At 38.1% G+C, this 16,791-nt stretch overlaps 1 protein-coding gene across 2 annotated transcripts in view; it reads right to left on the bottom strand.

Moving 5' to 3' along the window:
- The window catches only part of LOC129708848 (lamina-associated polypeptide 2-like), a 34,303-nt gene that overhangs the window by 5,704 nt on the left and 11,808 nt on the right, over positions 1-16,791 (bottom strand). For both annotated transcript variants that reach the window (XM_055654873.1, XM_055654872.1), the window contains exons 2-6: positions 8,138-8,258; positions 7,174-7,299; positions 5,407-5,442; positions 2,280-2,359; positions 146-213 (exon numbers count right to left, since the gene is read on the bottom strand). In XM_055654873.1, coding sequence (XP_055510848.1) covers positions 146-213; positions 2,280-2,359; positions 5,407-5,442; positions 7,174-7,299; positions 8,138-8,258 — 431 coding nt within the window. The remainder of the gene's footprint in view (positions 1-145; positions 214-2,279; positions 2,360-5,406; positions 5,443-7,173; positions 7,300-8,137; positions 8,259-16,791) is intronic.

Here is a 16,791-nt window from a genome sequence, read left to right as displayed (position 1 = left end):
ATAGAAATAAAAGAATAGTTAGCTTCATTGCAGGATTTCTTTCCAGCATTCTTCCCATGATAGCATGTATCACACCCCCCCCATCCCCCCCATCCAACTAATAGGTATTTTGGATAATTATGCCGAACAAGGACACATTTCTAACCTGATTCCTGATGGAGTGCTCATTTCATTTGGAAACATCGGAGTCAATACATCCACTGTTTCATTTACCTGAAATAAATGTAAAAAAAAAAGATATTTATGCATTTTAATGCTTGTATTTCACTTGAACACTTGGATTTCAGTCTGAAGTCTAGGGTCTCGACCCAAAACATCATCTATTCCTCCAGATGCTGCCTGACCCGCCGAGTTACTCCAGCTTTTTGTGACAGCCTTTGGTTTAAACCAAGATCTGCATTTCATCCGAACTTACTTGGATACAACAGTCTGTGTTGCAACAGCAAATAACAATCCAATCCACTATATATTCAGTTTTATTTTTATATCGGCAAACCAGATATAACATTTTACACCTAATGAATGCATGTAAGGATTCTATTTATAAATGTTTCTCCTCCAAAGGAATGTATAATTTAGCATATTTAATTATTATTATTTTTAGTTAATTTAAAATGGTCCTTTCTGGAAACTCTTAATTTGAAAGGGTGAACAGTTTGAAAAAATTATTTTCCAGATTTCTCGGCTAAGCCTTATTATATTGGAATTCTGCAATTGCTCTATTAACAGAGAGACAATAAAGTGCTCATTCTAACTTGGGAATATTTCAAGGGGCCGTTATAAAGAGGATGGTAATAACAAGGGTTTACTATTTGGATAATATCACTTGTTAGATATTCTGCAAAGTCCTCAACCAGTTGGGCATTACGGGGCCGATAAAGAAGAGGGCCATTCAATCCACAAGTGAAGCCGCAGAGAAAGCCACTAGATGGCTTTAGATTAAGAGGGCTGAACTGAGGGTGTTTGCTGCTGGGACGCAAGCCAGGGCTTGATCAACCCCGGCTGGGTCGGCTGGGCGAGGGTGTCTGATGTTATGAGTCCCGAAACACACGATGACCCCAGGCCACATCACTGAGGATGGAATAATCTCCACCCATCTATAGTTACCCAACCAGATGCAACTAAATTTAAAATAGCTCTTTCTTCCCAATAACCCTTTCTGGCTTAAGCCCTCCCTTCTCCACCTCCAGTTTAAATTCCATTTGGAATATTTTGGAGGACCAAGAAACCAAGAACCAAGATGCGTCCCAGCGCATCTAGAAGATGCATCTTTCACACAGAAAATAAAGGCAATTTCACCACACAATATCTCTGTCAACTGGTATAAAATATAAATTAAATAGCCATCAGCATCAAATGTTGTCATTTATAAAGTTAGTAATTAAATGTACAGTTAATTTCATAAATCGGAAGTGAGTTCTTTCAAAGATGTATAATGCAAACAGAATGTGGGAAAGCTTAACATTCACTCCGATGTGGATTGATGAGGAATGAGCTATTTATAGGTTATCATTCACTTGCCCTCTGGAAACCGAATAGCCAAGGACTTTCTTTGCTTGCTAATGCAAAAGCCATTGCATATACTAGTACCCAACAGTCATTTCTAGCGTATTAAACCAATATTTTGCATGTAGATTCACATTTCATCTTAAACATTGCCATGAAATGGCATAAACCCTGGCTATATGCAAAAATGTAGTTATTATGGTGGATAGAATGTATTAATTGAATAGAAAAATAAAACAAGTCAGAAGCATTGCCCAGCAATGTGGAACTGCAGGAGCATTTCTGAATTTATTACTTTCTCTTTATATTTTGCCATATTTCTCAATATTAATTCTCAAGGACACAGATTTCTCAATCTAAATCCTTTAAGGGAATTGTCAGCATGAGTGATTCTGGCATTGTTTTTTGCCCAATACGACTTCTTGCCCTTGATTCATCTGAATGACTTATAATCCTTACTTGTTTTCGACTTTATAAACAGGTTGGTCTCCAGATTTATCCCTTCACTCCATATCCTTTGATTGTAATCATGATTATTCCAGAACTTAAGGCTTTTGAAAATATGTAACATTTTAAATAATGAGAAAAATAATCAGGGAGGAAAATAATAAGTTTGCCTTTCATAGTTTGCAAACAAAAAGTACTTATTTTCCTCTGCTTCCATTCACATATTTTCTTCAGAGAAGTGATCAGTTTTGGAAATTGACAGACGTGAAAGGCATCAAATTGTGAGCCGAACACATCCTAGATAATTGAACTACATGCACAATTACCTGCATTTGTCTTGATTTGCTTGTACTACTTGCATCTGTGATGGTGATTTTCGATGTACTGTGTCTTTGATATGACGAATCTGAAGAGAGATGCATAGATAACTAAATCTAAAACACAAAGTCTTAAAAAACTGGATTGGAGATATACAACTAGAAATGTATTCATATCGGCATCAAGTGTACCATTCTAAGAAACATTGAAATTCAGAATCTGTACCATGCTCTCATTGCGCTACAACCATCGGGAAAAAGGTCAAGGAATCTGAGAAACACGACCTCCATTTTTTCCCCAGTAACCATCAAGCTCTTGAGCACTGCACAACTATCTCAGTAACTCTGATCTACTATGAACTTTGTTTTGGTTACGCTATGAATTTACACTATTATGGTCTAGTTAGCTAGTAATACTGATGATCAATTTATTGTTTTACTGATTATTTTATACTTGTGCGTGTTATTGCATTAATCAGCCCACAAAGCTGCAGCAACAATTTGAATGTTCCGTTGCCAATACAGACGACAACTAAATTCTCTTGCTGCCTAAAACGTAATTTCTGATGTAATGTCTTGGAAATCACAAGTAAACAAGGCTGCATTTTGAAATCAAAGCTCAAGGTTTCCTACCACTCTGGCCATTCCCTTTTCTCTTTTACCTTCCGAGTGAACCCACAGGAGCTTGAAAGCTCGAGCATCCAGACTTAATATTTAACTTCTTCCCTACTGGTGTTAGACTTTTGATCCAATTACCTCTTTCACACCCCGTTCCTAGAGGTGCTGCCACATAGGCTTCACTCTACCTCATACGCCATTCTATTGTTGCACCTTATTTTTTTAATATACTATAGTTTAGCTTAGTTTATTGTCACGTGTATCGAGGTACTGTGAAAAACTTTTGTTGCATACTAACCAGTCAGTGGAAAGATAGCACGATTATAATCGAGCCATCCGGTGTGCTCCAGGGGTCGGCAACCTTGTTCTGCATAGGGGCCAGGACGCATGTATGTCAGCGGAGGGCGGGCCACATCTATCACGTGTACACATGGATCCTACTCCCATCCCGCCCCGGATGGCAGGCATCAAAATACATGTTCACAGAAGGTAGACAAAAATGCTGGAGAAACTCAGCCGGTGAGGCAGCATCATGCAATCCTTGCATGTTTTACCCGCTGAGTTTCTCCAGCATTTTTGCCTACCGTGGATCTTTCCCGCATCTGCAGTTCTTTCTTAAACGTGTTCAGAGAAGGTGCACGGCCGTGCCGGTGGCTTTGCGCAGGATGCGGTACAGCCAGAGCTCAGCACTCAGCGGGCCGGATGATTACGGGAAAAAAAGATTCTGCCTGCAGGCCGGATGATTTCGGGTTACGGGCAGCATGATTGGGGGGGGGGGGGGGGGGGGGGGGTGGGGGGCGCAGGTTGCCGACCCCTGGTGTAGACGATCAAGGGAATAATGTGAATAATGTTTAATGCAAGATAAAGCCCAGTAAAGTCAGATCAAAGATAGGCTGAGGGTTTCCAATGAAGTAGATAGTAGCTCAGGACTGCTCTCTAGTTGTTGGTAGGATGGTTCAGTTGGTTGATTACAGCTGGGAAGAAACTGTCCCTGAATCCGCAGGTGCGCGTAATTTGATTTATTATTACAGGATGTATACTACTTATTTTAAGCTTCAATGCACCCTGGTGTACATTATAATAAATAATCTGATTCCGAATCCAAGAATTATGGGAATTGGAGGTCATGGTTTTCAGGTTCCTGTACCTTTTTCCCCTGACAATCACAGCACGATGAGAGCATGGTAATGATTCTGAATTTCAATCTTTATTTTTAGAATGGTATAGCTAATGGACAAAGTGAAATAATTTAAGGTATTACTTTGGCTTATCAGAGGAGTTAACTCGCATTTCAAATAAGTTAAATGGCTTCAATAAAATAATGAAAGTTGTACTTCAGAAGAGGTAGGGAATATTTACATGCCAAGATCCCAGCCTATGGTCAAGCTGATCAGAAAGATGACATGAAGCAAGCACATAGAAGTTGGGAATATTAGGAGGTATTGATATCAAATGCATCTTGATTGCGAATTACCTAAATTACTCAAAGCAATACAAAAATGAATCACAATGTAAAAGAGCATTATTTAGAGATCAAAATTTCACAAATTAAACAAAAGTGGTTACAAATCACTGGTATTAATCAAAATTAGGATCTCAATTTGCAGTGTCCAACATAAGGAATAACAACAAAGTGATGAAATTCATATTCTCTTAAATTCAAAGCTTGGACCAAAATGCTTGTCCATTTGTAGTTCTCGATATCCAACAGCAATAAACATCAATTATTTGCTGTTCTGGCACTCTCCATGCCTGTTTTTTTCCCGTTATGGTCTGTGCAAAGCAAAGAGTCAAAAAGATGCAGCTCAACACACAGAATAGTGCATTTTATTTTCTTCTTATAAATCATTTTAGGGGTTGTGTGTGTTGAAATGTGAACTTCAAGGTACTGACACCCACTATCAAATGGATCTATAGGAGGCGCTACCTCAAAAAGGCAGTCAGCATCAAAGACCCATACTACCTTTGCCACATCTTCAATTTACTCCAACCATCGGCAGGTACAAGCCAAGTACAAGTACAAGCCAAGTACACGAGTCTGAAATTAGTGATCACCAGTTTCAATAACAACTTCTTACCAACAACCATCTCATTACATAGCACTAACCTCAGCTATAAACTGTGGGCTCTCTTTGGTTGCACTAAGTACTTTAGGTGTTTTTGCACTCGCATTGGGGTTATTCATTTATTGATTTTTTGCTTATTATAAATTATCTACGTGTGTTATGTTTTATAGGTCTGTTATGCTGCTGCAAGTAGGAATGTCGTGTAAGAATGTTTGGTTGTTGGTGCAGATGGCAATTAAACATTCTCGAATTGACTCATGACTCTTGAAATATATCGTGCTGGGCAGTATTCTCCTTGTACCCCACTCAATTGTTTACTGTAATCTACATTTTTTTTTTAAATTTGGGGATAACCCGATTAAAAAATAAATAGTTGGGCTTAAATTGACAAAGAAGTTGAGGCAACAAAATACTTTGAGCTTATCTCAACAAAATACTTAACTGCAGCTTACCAATTTTACTGTGCGTGGAGCCCTCAGGTGGAAAATCTGCAAGAGAGAATTATAATTCTGTATAACATTCAATTTTGGAAACAAAAATCAAACTTTTAGCAATCCGAGACATGTCAACAAATATTTTTGAATTGATACCAGGAATTTGGACAGATACAAATATTTTATCAATTTAAGAAGTGATCAAAATCATAGACTATTTGGGAGCAAGACTCATTTATACAACATGTTATACATTTGTACAACATATTAACATGACATAATCTCTAATTTATGCAGCCACACCCTACAAAAGTATACTATTTGGCATTTTATAAACATTTAATAGCTTGAATTTGAAATGGCAAGCAAGAAATTGAAAGGTTTAAAAGTCTACTTTTTATTTATTAAAATTTCTACATACTTTACACTAGCTTACCCTCAGAATATTGCTATGTTTTTGTTAATTACATTTTGGCAGCAACTGATGATGCATTCGATCAATTGATGTGCACTGGCAGTTTCTATCATTAGGCTGCATAAAGATTAACTGGTACATCCAATTTATCTACCGTTCTTTTTCTTAACTGATACAAGTTCAATTATACTTTACACTCAATGTTACTCTACATAACATCATCCTACTAGCGAGGAATCCATTGCAAAATATTAGGCAATGGGATACGATATCAATAGTAATATAATGCTAATTCATAAAAGGTGAGTTTACTTTCGCAGGTAGAATACAAATAAAGTAAACCTGACTATAATGTGGGTAGAACATGTGGCGACTGCAGTCGCCCAAGTGGGACTACGTCGCCTAAACAGAACTACGAATCTTATGGAATATATTTTTTTCTGGTAATTCCGGCATTCAATCGCTATACCCAAATGTTATTGGGAAGATGGTGGCACAGCAGGCCCACAATACGTATGCAGTCTTCAAGCAACTTTAATGTAGAATATTCGCGATTTAAATCACCTTCTCTAATCCACACAAAAAATACTAAAAAATTCGATATTGGTCCTGGTTCATCGACAGGATTCTAGTCCAAGTCTGAATATTGTGGGTTCAAGCCACATACCAGAAAGTAAGCAGACACCTTTGGGTATTATAGAGGGATCACCGCACAGGCAATTTTTTTTTTCACTTTGACCTCCAAGGAAACAGAACACATTCAGCATGGCAGCAACAATTTGCTAATTGTCTTTTTAAATAGAAGTCCACATTGCATTAAAAATCTGTTAAAACATAACAAGGTGCAACTTCACGAGGAATGAATTATTAATTATTAATTTGCAGACCACCATAGTGCAACAAATACCAATTTAACTTGAACGTCGGCGTTATGCTTTGGCAGGACATTGCCACCAAAAGGAGGAAAGACAAAAGCAGATTTCTTAAAAATAAAGAAAAGGCTTAACCTCATCTCCACAGATTTTCTCTCCTCTAAATGTCTCAACTGAAAGGAGTCAAATTAGAAACATGTACTGGCGTTTCCATTTAGTATGATACCTAATCTGCTGTGCAATGCTATCTTTTCTGCATTTTTATCTTTACATCCCAATCCCTAACAGGATATCAAAATGAAATATATAACCATAAAGTGGGAGGAACACAGCAAGCCAGCAGGATGGTATGCATCCAGGGCAAGTGTAAAACAGCATTTCAATTTAACGACATTCAATCATATATTTTTTTAAAAGGTTAACTCGTACATCCATCCAAAGATGCTTTATGACCTGTTGGATAATGTAAACAGGAAACACAAAAACAAATGACTTTACCTTCTTCCTCTTCACTATCTGAGTATTGTTCAACATCGCCGGTTCCGTTTTGCTTGGGTGGAGGCACAGCTGGACCCTGCCCCATCAGCTTCAGGAGCTTCTTTTCATAAACTGATCTGGTAGTGGCTACATGGAGTTAGAAAAGACAGCAAACACAAATAAAGGGGGGGAAGAATGACCAGCTACATCTCAATGATTTCTGATGCCTTTTAGGGCAAAACTTCAATTATTAATGTGGAACAATAGGAAATTAATAAAAGACCACGGTAATGCAAGGAAAAAAGACATGCATAATAAATTAAACTGCATGATACAAAACTAATCATCATCTGAACTTGTCATCTGCCTGTAGTGTAACAATTCAATAGGTATAAACATTTATTAACTTTTAGTTCTATTCGGTTTTCAAATATTTTTTGAGAAATGGAGAAATAACAATTTGCCTTAATAGCATTTCCAATTTAGTAAAACAGCCTAAAAGTGTGCCACAAAGATGGAATCAGACAAAACTTGACGCAAATGAAAAGGAAAGAAATATTTAAATAATTGACCAAACAAGGTCAAACAGACTTCAAGCAGAGGCACAGGGAATCGAAGATGCTGGAATCTTGTGCAAAACACAAAATGCAGGAGGAACTCAGCAGGTCAGGTAGCATCTGCAAAGGAAGGAACGGACGGATGTTTTTTCTGGATGGGACTCTTCAGTCGGAAGGGTCCCGACCTGAAACATTGTCAGTCCATTCTGGTCACAGTTGCTGCCTGACCAGCGGAGTTCCTCCCGCACACTTAGACTTTAAACAGAACTTCAAATGTGAAGTGATTGGTTGGGAGGAGTGCGGTGGTGGCGGAAAAGTAGTGCATAGCGTGGGTTCCATACAGTTAAAGGAATGGTTGACAATGGTAAAATTACAAAACTAGAAAGATATTAATAATTTGATCAACAAAGAGTTTGCTGTAGACCTACCCACAATTGGACCAGGTGTAACTCCATGCTTCATGAGTTGCTCTTTCAACTCTTCATCGTTCAACTGTGAGACATTCATATTTGTATAATTATCTTTGGTCTCTGTCAGTCTGGGCAGCTCCTGAGTTGAAATTTGTAAAAAGTGGTAAGTTTCTTATTACTTACACCAAATTATTTATTTTAGTCTTCAAAATAATCCAGATCAAAAACTGCTTTCCAAAATAAACATTGATTTGAGATGTCAGCAATCTTGCATATAATGTTTTTAATGTTATTTAATTCAGCAGCATAATCACCTTGTTTAACATGACCATTTATAATGACCACTGTTGCAAACAAGTTAGACAAAAAACACACACATCTGCATTTATTCATACAATTTATAAATAGGACCAGTCCAAAATTGTTAAAATTCAGTCTCAGGCTTGAAATTTATTTAGTCAGAAAATTTATTCCATAAAATAATTCAATAACTGTACACCATATTAAAATAATGTTTCACCAAAATATTAATTGATGCTGGGCAGCAGTTTAACTTTTGATAAAATTGTACCAAAAATTTAATTTAGCCATATTATTTAGTATGCATTATGCTATTGTAATTTGCCATTTCCATAAAATGGGCAATTTAGAAAAAAAAATTGGTGCATCATATGAGGTTAGAATTTTGTAGTGTTGAAGTCCACGGTTGGGAGAGATTGAAAACTTCTCAAGCAGTTGATGAGAACATTTCAGAATATATTGCATTCTTTATGGACAGAACAGCCCACATACTATACTTAAAAATACAAGGAAAACCTGTAGAGAAAAGGAATACATAAAATGCATTAAAAATATAAAAAAATAATTTCTGGTGATAGTGCAAGGTATAAAATTGGAAAGTAAGTAAAATAGAAAGGAAAACTGTATTGCACTGGGTCTTCAAAATCGTCAAATTCACCGGAAGAACAAGCAAGCCAACATCGATGTCTTTTGCTCAGCCCATATCATCTCTAAGGACTATTTTCTAACAGTGCACATTTAGCACAGCCTATTTTTCTGTGTGTTGTCTTTGTCTATGTGCCTATGATGCTGCTGCAAGCAAGATTGTCATTGTAGCTACCTGTTCCGCACTCTGCTTGACCAGATGAGAATAAGCTTAACTTGACTTCTACGAGGCCCTAGTTACACCTGGTCAAGTATAGTAGGCAAGCAGAATTGTTTGCAAGCCCAGCACCAGCCCATCTATTCTGAGCTCTGTCATGGTAAGAGTGGCCAAAGGCACAAAGTGCAACATCTTCACCGATTCGATGGGAATTCCTGGCTCACGATCAGCCATCTACCGTACCTGTAGAAGAGTCTGCAGTTTCCATGTTGGCTACATTAATCACTGCAGAGCCCATAAAATTGGACTGGAAGTATATCACCCTTCAGACTAAAGGACTGCTTATGGACGACAGATAGCACAATGGGCTAAGAGTTCAGGCTGGCGACCAGAAGGTAGCCGGTTCGAATCCCGCTTGGAGTGCATACTGTCGTTGTGTCCTTGGGCAAGACACTTCACCACCTTTGCCTGTAATGGAAGTTACGGCGGCAGGCACACCGCGACGCCCTGTTCAGACTAAAGGGAGACTGCTTATGAAGACTCACACACATACGGCATTTATGTCCACAGACATTGATATGTCTGCAAAGCCAGCAGAATTTGACTTGTACCAAACTGTAATTAAACACTCAGGTATGCATAATTATCATTTAAGAGATGGTTACTAAAATAACTATGCACCCGATGGTTCTGATAAATTGACATTGACTTATGAGATGAAACTTCAGTTAGTCATGTTCCAAACGTTGGTATAGAGAAGCAAAAAAATTGTGGGAGTATAAAAGGAACAAAAACATTAAATTGTATAACAGTGAATTAATTATATTCAACAGCTTAAACTCACAAGTAGTATATTTTCACTAGATCAATCTGATGTAAGGAACAAATACAGGGAGATAGAAATGAAATCAATAAATGAGATAAAAATCAGTATGCTCCTTCTTATGCTTGTAAAAAAAAAAAAAAAAAGGTGATCAACTTGAAGCATGCATTTCATTTGCAGATGTGCGATTGGCAGTTCTGCATCTAGTCTGAAGATTTATGTCATCATATTAAGGATGACATTTATGGCTTTAATGGCAAAGGCCTTTTGACAAGACCGAGGGCAGTCACGTTGGCGCAGCGGTAGAGTTGCTGCCTTACAGCGAATGCAGCGCCGGAGACCCGGGTTTAATCCCGACTACAGGTGCTGTCTGTACGGAGTTTGTACGTTCTCCCTGTGACCTGCGTGAGTTTTCTCTGAGATCTTCGGTTTCCTCCAACACTCCTAAGACGTCAAGGTTTGTAGGTTAATTGGCTTGGTAAATGTAAATATTGTCCCTAGTGGGTGTAGGATCATGGGGATCACTGGTTGGTGCAGACCCGGTTGGCCGAAGGGCCTGTTTCCGCGCTGTATCTCTAAACTAAACTAAACCGAGGAAAAAGCAACAGGTGAAAACAAAGAATGAAAGTGCTGATAGTTGCTGCAGAACAACCAAAAAGTACTTTGTATCATCTCCACTTGGAAGACTTATTTAAATGAGAAAACCATTGTTTAGGCTCTGCTCAACTAGTCTCTCAAAGGAACATAGACTGAAACCGTAAACATCAGGCACACCATGAGGCAGTTGGCCAATTAGCTGAGAGACTCCTCCCAAACGCTGAAAAAAACTTTCTTAGGTGTGGTGCCCATAACTATTCAACTCTCCAGCAGCAGTGCAACTGAAGCATACTCTTGCTATAACACACTTTTACTCTTTCATACAATAGGCTTATAAAGGCTAGGATTTTTGAGCTGACAATGACTTCTTATGAAGTACTTGCATCTCTAGATTTTTGGGATGCCATTACTCACAGCGGTAACATTTAGATACCGCTATTCGTTTTAGTCCAAGGTCAAGAATCAACTGACATTAGCCCACACCAAAATCCATTTTGCCAAATCTATTAATGTTGCTTTCACCCAAGAGTTGTGAATCTGTGGAATTCTCTGCTAATTCACTGGATGTATTCAAGAGAGAGTTAGATAATCAAGGGATATGGGAAGAAAGCAGGAACAGGGTACTGATTTTGGATGATCAGCCAATAGTGGTGCTGGCCTACTCCTGCACCTATTTTCTATGTTTCTAAAACATTTGTGGTCACATATGTATTAGGCTTTTACTAATCATTACAGGTTCTCCCTGATTAATTAAAAAAAAAAAAAAATCACTAAAATCTATCCTTATAGATTCCGGTAACTTTCCCATTGATTCCCCAGTGATCCTCTCTCCTCTTTCTTAAATAGTAAACATATGCAACTGTCCAAGCAGAAGGAACCATTACATTGAGAACGGAGGACACTTACTGGCCCTGGGTGCTTGTTATTCTTTAGTCATTTTTTTATTCAATATGTTAATATTCATATTAAATTTGCTTATGTTAAGTTTGACAAAAGGCAATGATTCAATATGTCTCCCAGGATACTACTTTCCTACATAATAAATATTGTTGCAAGGTAATCTTTCCATATTGATTTTGTAAATAAAAACAGTACAACACCACAGTTACGATGGAACATGAAAATGCACAGCATATGTACAGGCCTTTTGGCCTATTCTGTAAGCGCGGACCATCTGCCTGTGCCTGATCTCTATTCCCTGTTGAATAGATGCCCATATCCCTTTATTCCCTGAAATAGACACAAAATGTTGGAGTAACTCAACGGGTCAGGCAGCATCTCTGGAGAAAATGGATAGGTGACATTTTGGGTCACGATCCTTCTTCAGAGATGCTGCCAGACCCGTTGAGTTACTCCAGCATTTTGTGTCTATCCTTGGTATAAACCAGCAACTGCAGTTCATTTAGAATACATTCCCTCTGTTTCCTGCCCGTCAAAAAATAATTCTAAAAGGTTGGTATCATATCTGCTTTTAACACCTTACCAGCGGTGCATTCCCGGCACCAAGCATGATGTTAAAAACAAACTTTCCTCTCAAACCTCCTTTAAACTTCCTCCCCTCTCACCATAAACACATGCCCTCCAGTATTTGACATTTCCACCTTGGTGAAAAAAAAAATTATGCCCTCATAACTTTGTACCTTAAATTGCCCTGCAGCCACTGACGCTTCAGATAAAGCAAACCAGGTTTCTCCAATCTCTCCTTACAGTTAATACACTCCAATGCACGCAATATCCGGGTAAACTTCTGCACCCTTTCCTAAGACTCTACAGCTTTCATTTTGTGTGATAACCAGAAATGGACACAACACTTGAAAAGCAGCCTAAAGTTTCTCTCCACAACTACCATGACTTCCTGACTTTTATACTCGGTCCCGACTGATGAAGGCAAATAAAGCCAAATAAAGCCAACTGTTACCCAATAAAGAAATCACATTGTCTCTTGTCATTCATTTTAAAGTAATTATGGTCTGCTTTTGAATTACTTGCTAGTTACTTTTTATTTTCACAGCTTTTATAACTTGGTTCAACAGTTAATTCTAGTGGACAGCACCATCCGCCCTATTTCACTCTCGCCCCACCCCGCAAGAAAAACTGTACAGTTAATTTTTGCATGGTTTCAAAATGCAAGCAATAGATTTTTTTTAATGCAATGCTGACTTCATTTAATTTAATAGTGAAAATGATGGCATCATGTTGCAAAATGTTTGAATCATGAAAGTTTGTTTATTTTGCTGGAATGGAAGGTTAATCAGTTTGGATTCAGCATTGCATTGTTTGGAATTACATGGATAAGCTCAAAAGACAAAAATGGCTGTGATTGAGACATTTTTGTAGTGATCATAAAAAGCGAATCATATTATACTTGACACCGCAGCTTGCTGCTGATACTAGATGTTCAATGGGTAATCTTCTTTCTCTGAATGACATATTGCATCCTGAAGGCCCAACAACAGAAAAGGTTTATTTAGTTGAGTTTTAAGCTGTCTAGAATACAGATCAATGGATACCCAAAATCCCAAACCTTTCATTTCTGAGAGATTTCTGTTTACTGCAGTCTTATTCCACGATGCGAGTAAACAAAGAAAAGGTGCAAACAACAATGCAGAGTGGGCAGGAGGAGAAAAGGAGGAAGCAAACAAAGTTGAGGACAGAACAGAAGATGGCAGGAGGGGGGAAAAAAAGACTCACCAATGACTTAAGAATGTTACCATCAAGAGTATTCATCATATCGCCCAACTAAATCCATACAATGTGTATCCTTCCCCCCCCTTCTCTATCCATTTAATTTATGGTAGAATACAGTTTTATTGGTACTGAGGTTCCAATATTTGGTAATTTGGCTGAAAGTGTTGAAAATTAGTAAACATGGTTAAATCTAATTCTGTTACAACTCTACATACTTGCATCATAATTTAGTAACTCTGGAACAGTCCACAATTGAGAAACAACTAACTAATTTGCTACAGGCTGGTTTGAACCAAAGATCTTGTGGAACGCAGAACGCTAAAACTTTGCCCTAACAATCTACATTCCTAATCAAATTTAAAACGTTAAAGGCCAAAAAATGATCAACCCTTTCTAAAGACTTTTTCCTAGTGGAGATCTGAGCATTAGATTACCAGAATTCCTCTGACAACACAGATGGCAATTGAAAGCTGTAGCACAGCCTTAAAGATTATAAGGAATGTACTGAATTCCTAATCCAAGACAAATTAGCCAATACCCCCAACTCTTAATTATTTCCAGCAGGTGTTACAAGTGCACAGGAGAGAAGCCAACATGTAAAAAAAAAGACAAAAAATATAAAAGATGGAAAGTTAGAGAGGTAAATGAAGACATCACCTACTGTATACATTAATAAATGTGGCAAAGATGGATTAAAATATTATAATTAGCTCATTCACCCACACTTATCACTCGAAAAAATACAAATAAATCAGACTATTCAGCCTATCATAATTTATCCAGCTAGGAATATATAAACTCGGTACTGGATTATTTATTTAAAAAGTCCATGTCTAGTCTACTCTTCTTGGGATGCATATTTCACACATTCATGACTTTGTTAAAAGAAATTCCCCATACAGGTGACTCGCCTGAGACGAGGAAGTGTGCAGAAAATGTTTTAAGTGTTTTGAGTTCCAATCTAGAGTGAGAGAGAACAGCAAATTATGGTCAGCACCGTAACTTTTAAAAGCAAAGTGGATAAAGGTAAAGTGCCAATTGTGAAAGTGACAAAAGACAAGGGCAAGCCAGAGTTGCAAGAGGCAAAAGTGAAACCAAGCCATTGGAGATGATTTAAAACTCAGCTCATTCAAACTGTATAATAGTGCAAATACTGTGCCAGCTTTTGAACAAGAACTGAAATCAGTTACATAGGAGTGAAATTAATAACACTGAAGACACTTTAAATTAATCTTGTGCCACATTAAGTTACAACTCAAACTTCTGTAATAATGTTGATACACCTCAAATTGACAATGTTTTTTTTGCCGTTCTGATTCACGTACTTATCTTTTACACTCTCTTCCCAAAATGTGGACTTGCAAGGCAGCAAACAAGTACAACCACAATATAGATGAAAGGATTCCAAGCAGCTTCATCAGTGATACTGGGTCAGAACATTGTAAGAACTGGGATACAAGTCAATGGTCAGTCAATGTATGTTAAGTTCTGGTCATCAGAGATTTACTGGGATGTTGCCTGCAATACGAGGGCTTCAAAATATATTTTCAATGGAATGTGTCAAATTGGGGCGGAGTTGTGAATTGAGGTTTATAAAATCATGAGGAACACAATAGACAACAAGTGCAGGAGTAGGCCATTCGGCCCTTCGAGCCAGCACCGCCCAATTCAATGTGATCATGGCTGATCATCCACAATCAGTACCCCGTTCCTGCCTTCTCCCCATATCCCTTGACTCCGCTATCTTTAAGAGCCCTATCAGGCTTTCTCTTGAAAGTATCCAGAGAACCGGCCCCCAACGCCCACTGAGGCAGAGAATTCCACAGAATCACAACGCTGTGTGAAAAAGTGTTTCCTCATCTCCGTTCTAAATGCCTTACCCCTTATTCTTAAACTGTGGCCCCTGGTTCTGGACTCCCTCAACATTGAGAAAATGTTTCCTGCCTCTAGCATGTCCAAACGCTTAATAATCTTATGTTTCAATAAGAATACCTCTCATCCTTCTAAATTCCAGAGCATACAAGCCCAGCCGCTTCATTCTCTCAACATATGACAGTCCCGCCATCCTGGGAATTAACTTTGTGAACCTACGCTGCACCCCCTCCATAGCAAGAATGTCCTTCCTCAAATTAGGGGACCAAAACTGCACACTATACTACAGGTGTTGTCTCACTAGGGCCATGAGCTCTTTGCTCCTATACTCAACTCCTCTTGTTTTGAAGGCCAACATGCTATTCGCTTTCTTCACTGCCTGCTTACTTTCATAGTAAGCTCACTTCCTCGCCTCAGGCGAGTCGCCTCTATGGGGAATATCTTTTAACATAGTCATGAATGTGTGAAATATGCATACCAAGAAAAGTAGACTAGGCATGAACTTTTTAAAGAAATAATCCAAATAAACAAGTAGGATAGACGGTCACAATCATTGCCAGTCTAATGTGTGAAGGGAGAAATTTAAAGGATCTGACACAAGGGAGAAATTTAAAGGATCTGATAGCTTTTTAACACTAAATGTCGTGGTTAAATGGAAGAGGTAGAGCCTCATATTATTACAATGTTTAAAAGACTTTGAACACTTATTTGATTAGGAAAGGACTAGAGGGATATGGAGAGGGTGGGTTAATGATGTTAGCATCGATAAGCATCACAGTCAGAAGGTGGCAAGTTGAGCCCGTTTCAGAGCTACGACGCTACATATGGCCTTTGGGTGACCATGCTTCCCATGGAAGTCACAGCTTAGCCCGAGAAAAAATACAGATGCCCCAGACAGCATGGTTAGCATTAACATTTTATGAGACAAGATCATTGACCTGCAACATTAATTCTATTTCTCTCTCTCTCTCACTCACACAACATATGCAGCCTGTCATATCTAGTTTAGTTCTAACTACTAGCAATCAAATGTGTTGTTTTACATTTTCAATTAAAAGTTAATTATTGGAAATTGGGAGGTCATTACGGGGTTTGATTATAAATTAATTAATTATTAATCAGATCATGTGGAAACAGGGAAGATAAAAAAAACCCCAAAAGCAGAACATGGTCAGATTTCATTATGTGTACATTCATAAACAGTCATACACACTCATTTTACAACGATTCATTGCATAAACTGCAGATCTTGGAAATCTGTTTTTTTTTTTTAAATCTAGTTGCAGAGAAACATTCTCTGGGTCAGACAGAAACGGAGATAACGTTAATTCTGCTCCTCTTTCCTGGCCTGCTGCTTGCTTCCAACATCTGTCTTTATAAAAACCACCATTGTTTTTTTGTTATTAACCTCAAAATACATAAGCTTGACCAAAGATCAACCCGCCTCCCAAAAAAAGCCACAAGATTCGTCATCAGCGTTCTGTACCTGTAGAAACTTAAAACTAACAATGATACGATTATTTGCGGGAAATTGCCGGTGTGTTGATGCCAAAAATAAAACAAAAAAATCCCCCACTCGAATCTGCTCCG

The sequence above is a fragment of the Leucoraja erinacea genome, chromosome 24, assembly GCF_028641065.1.
Source record: "Leucoraja erinacea ecotype New England chromosome 24, Leri_hhj_1, whole genome shotgun sequence".
In the NCBI taxonomy this organism is placed as follows: Eukaryota; Metazoa; Chordata; class Chondrichthyes; order Rajiformes; family Rajidae; genus Leucoraja; species Leucoraja erinaceus.
Note: the sequence above shows the minus strand (reverse complement) of the source record. Positions and strands in the feature narration are given on the sequence as shown.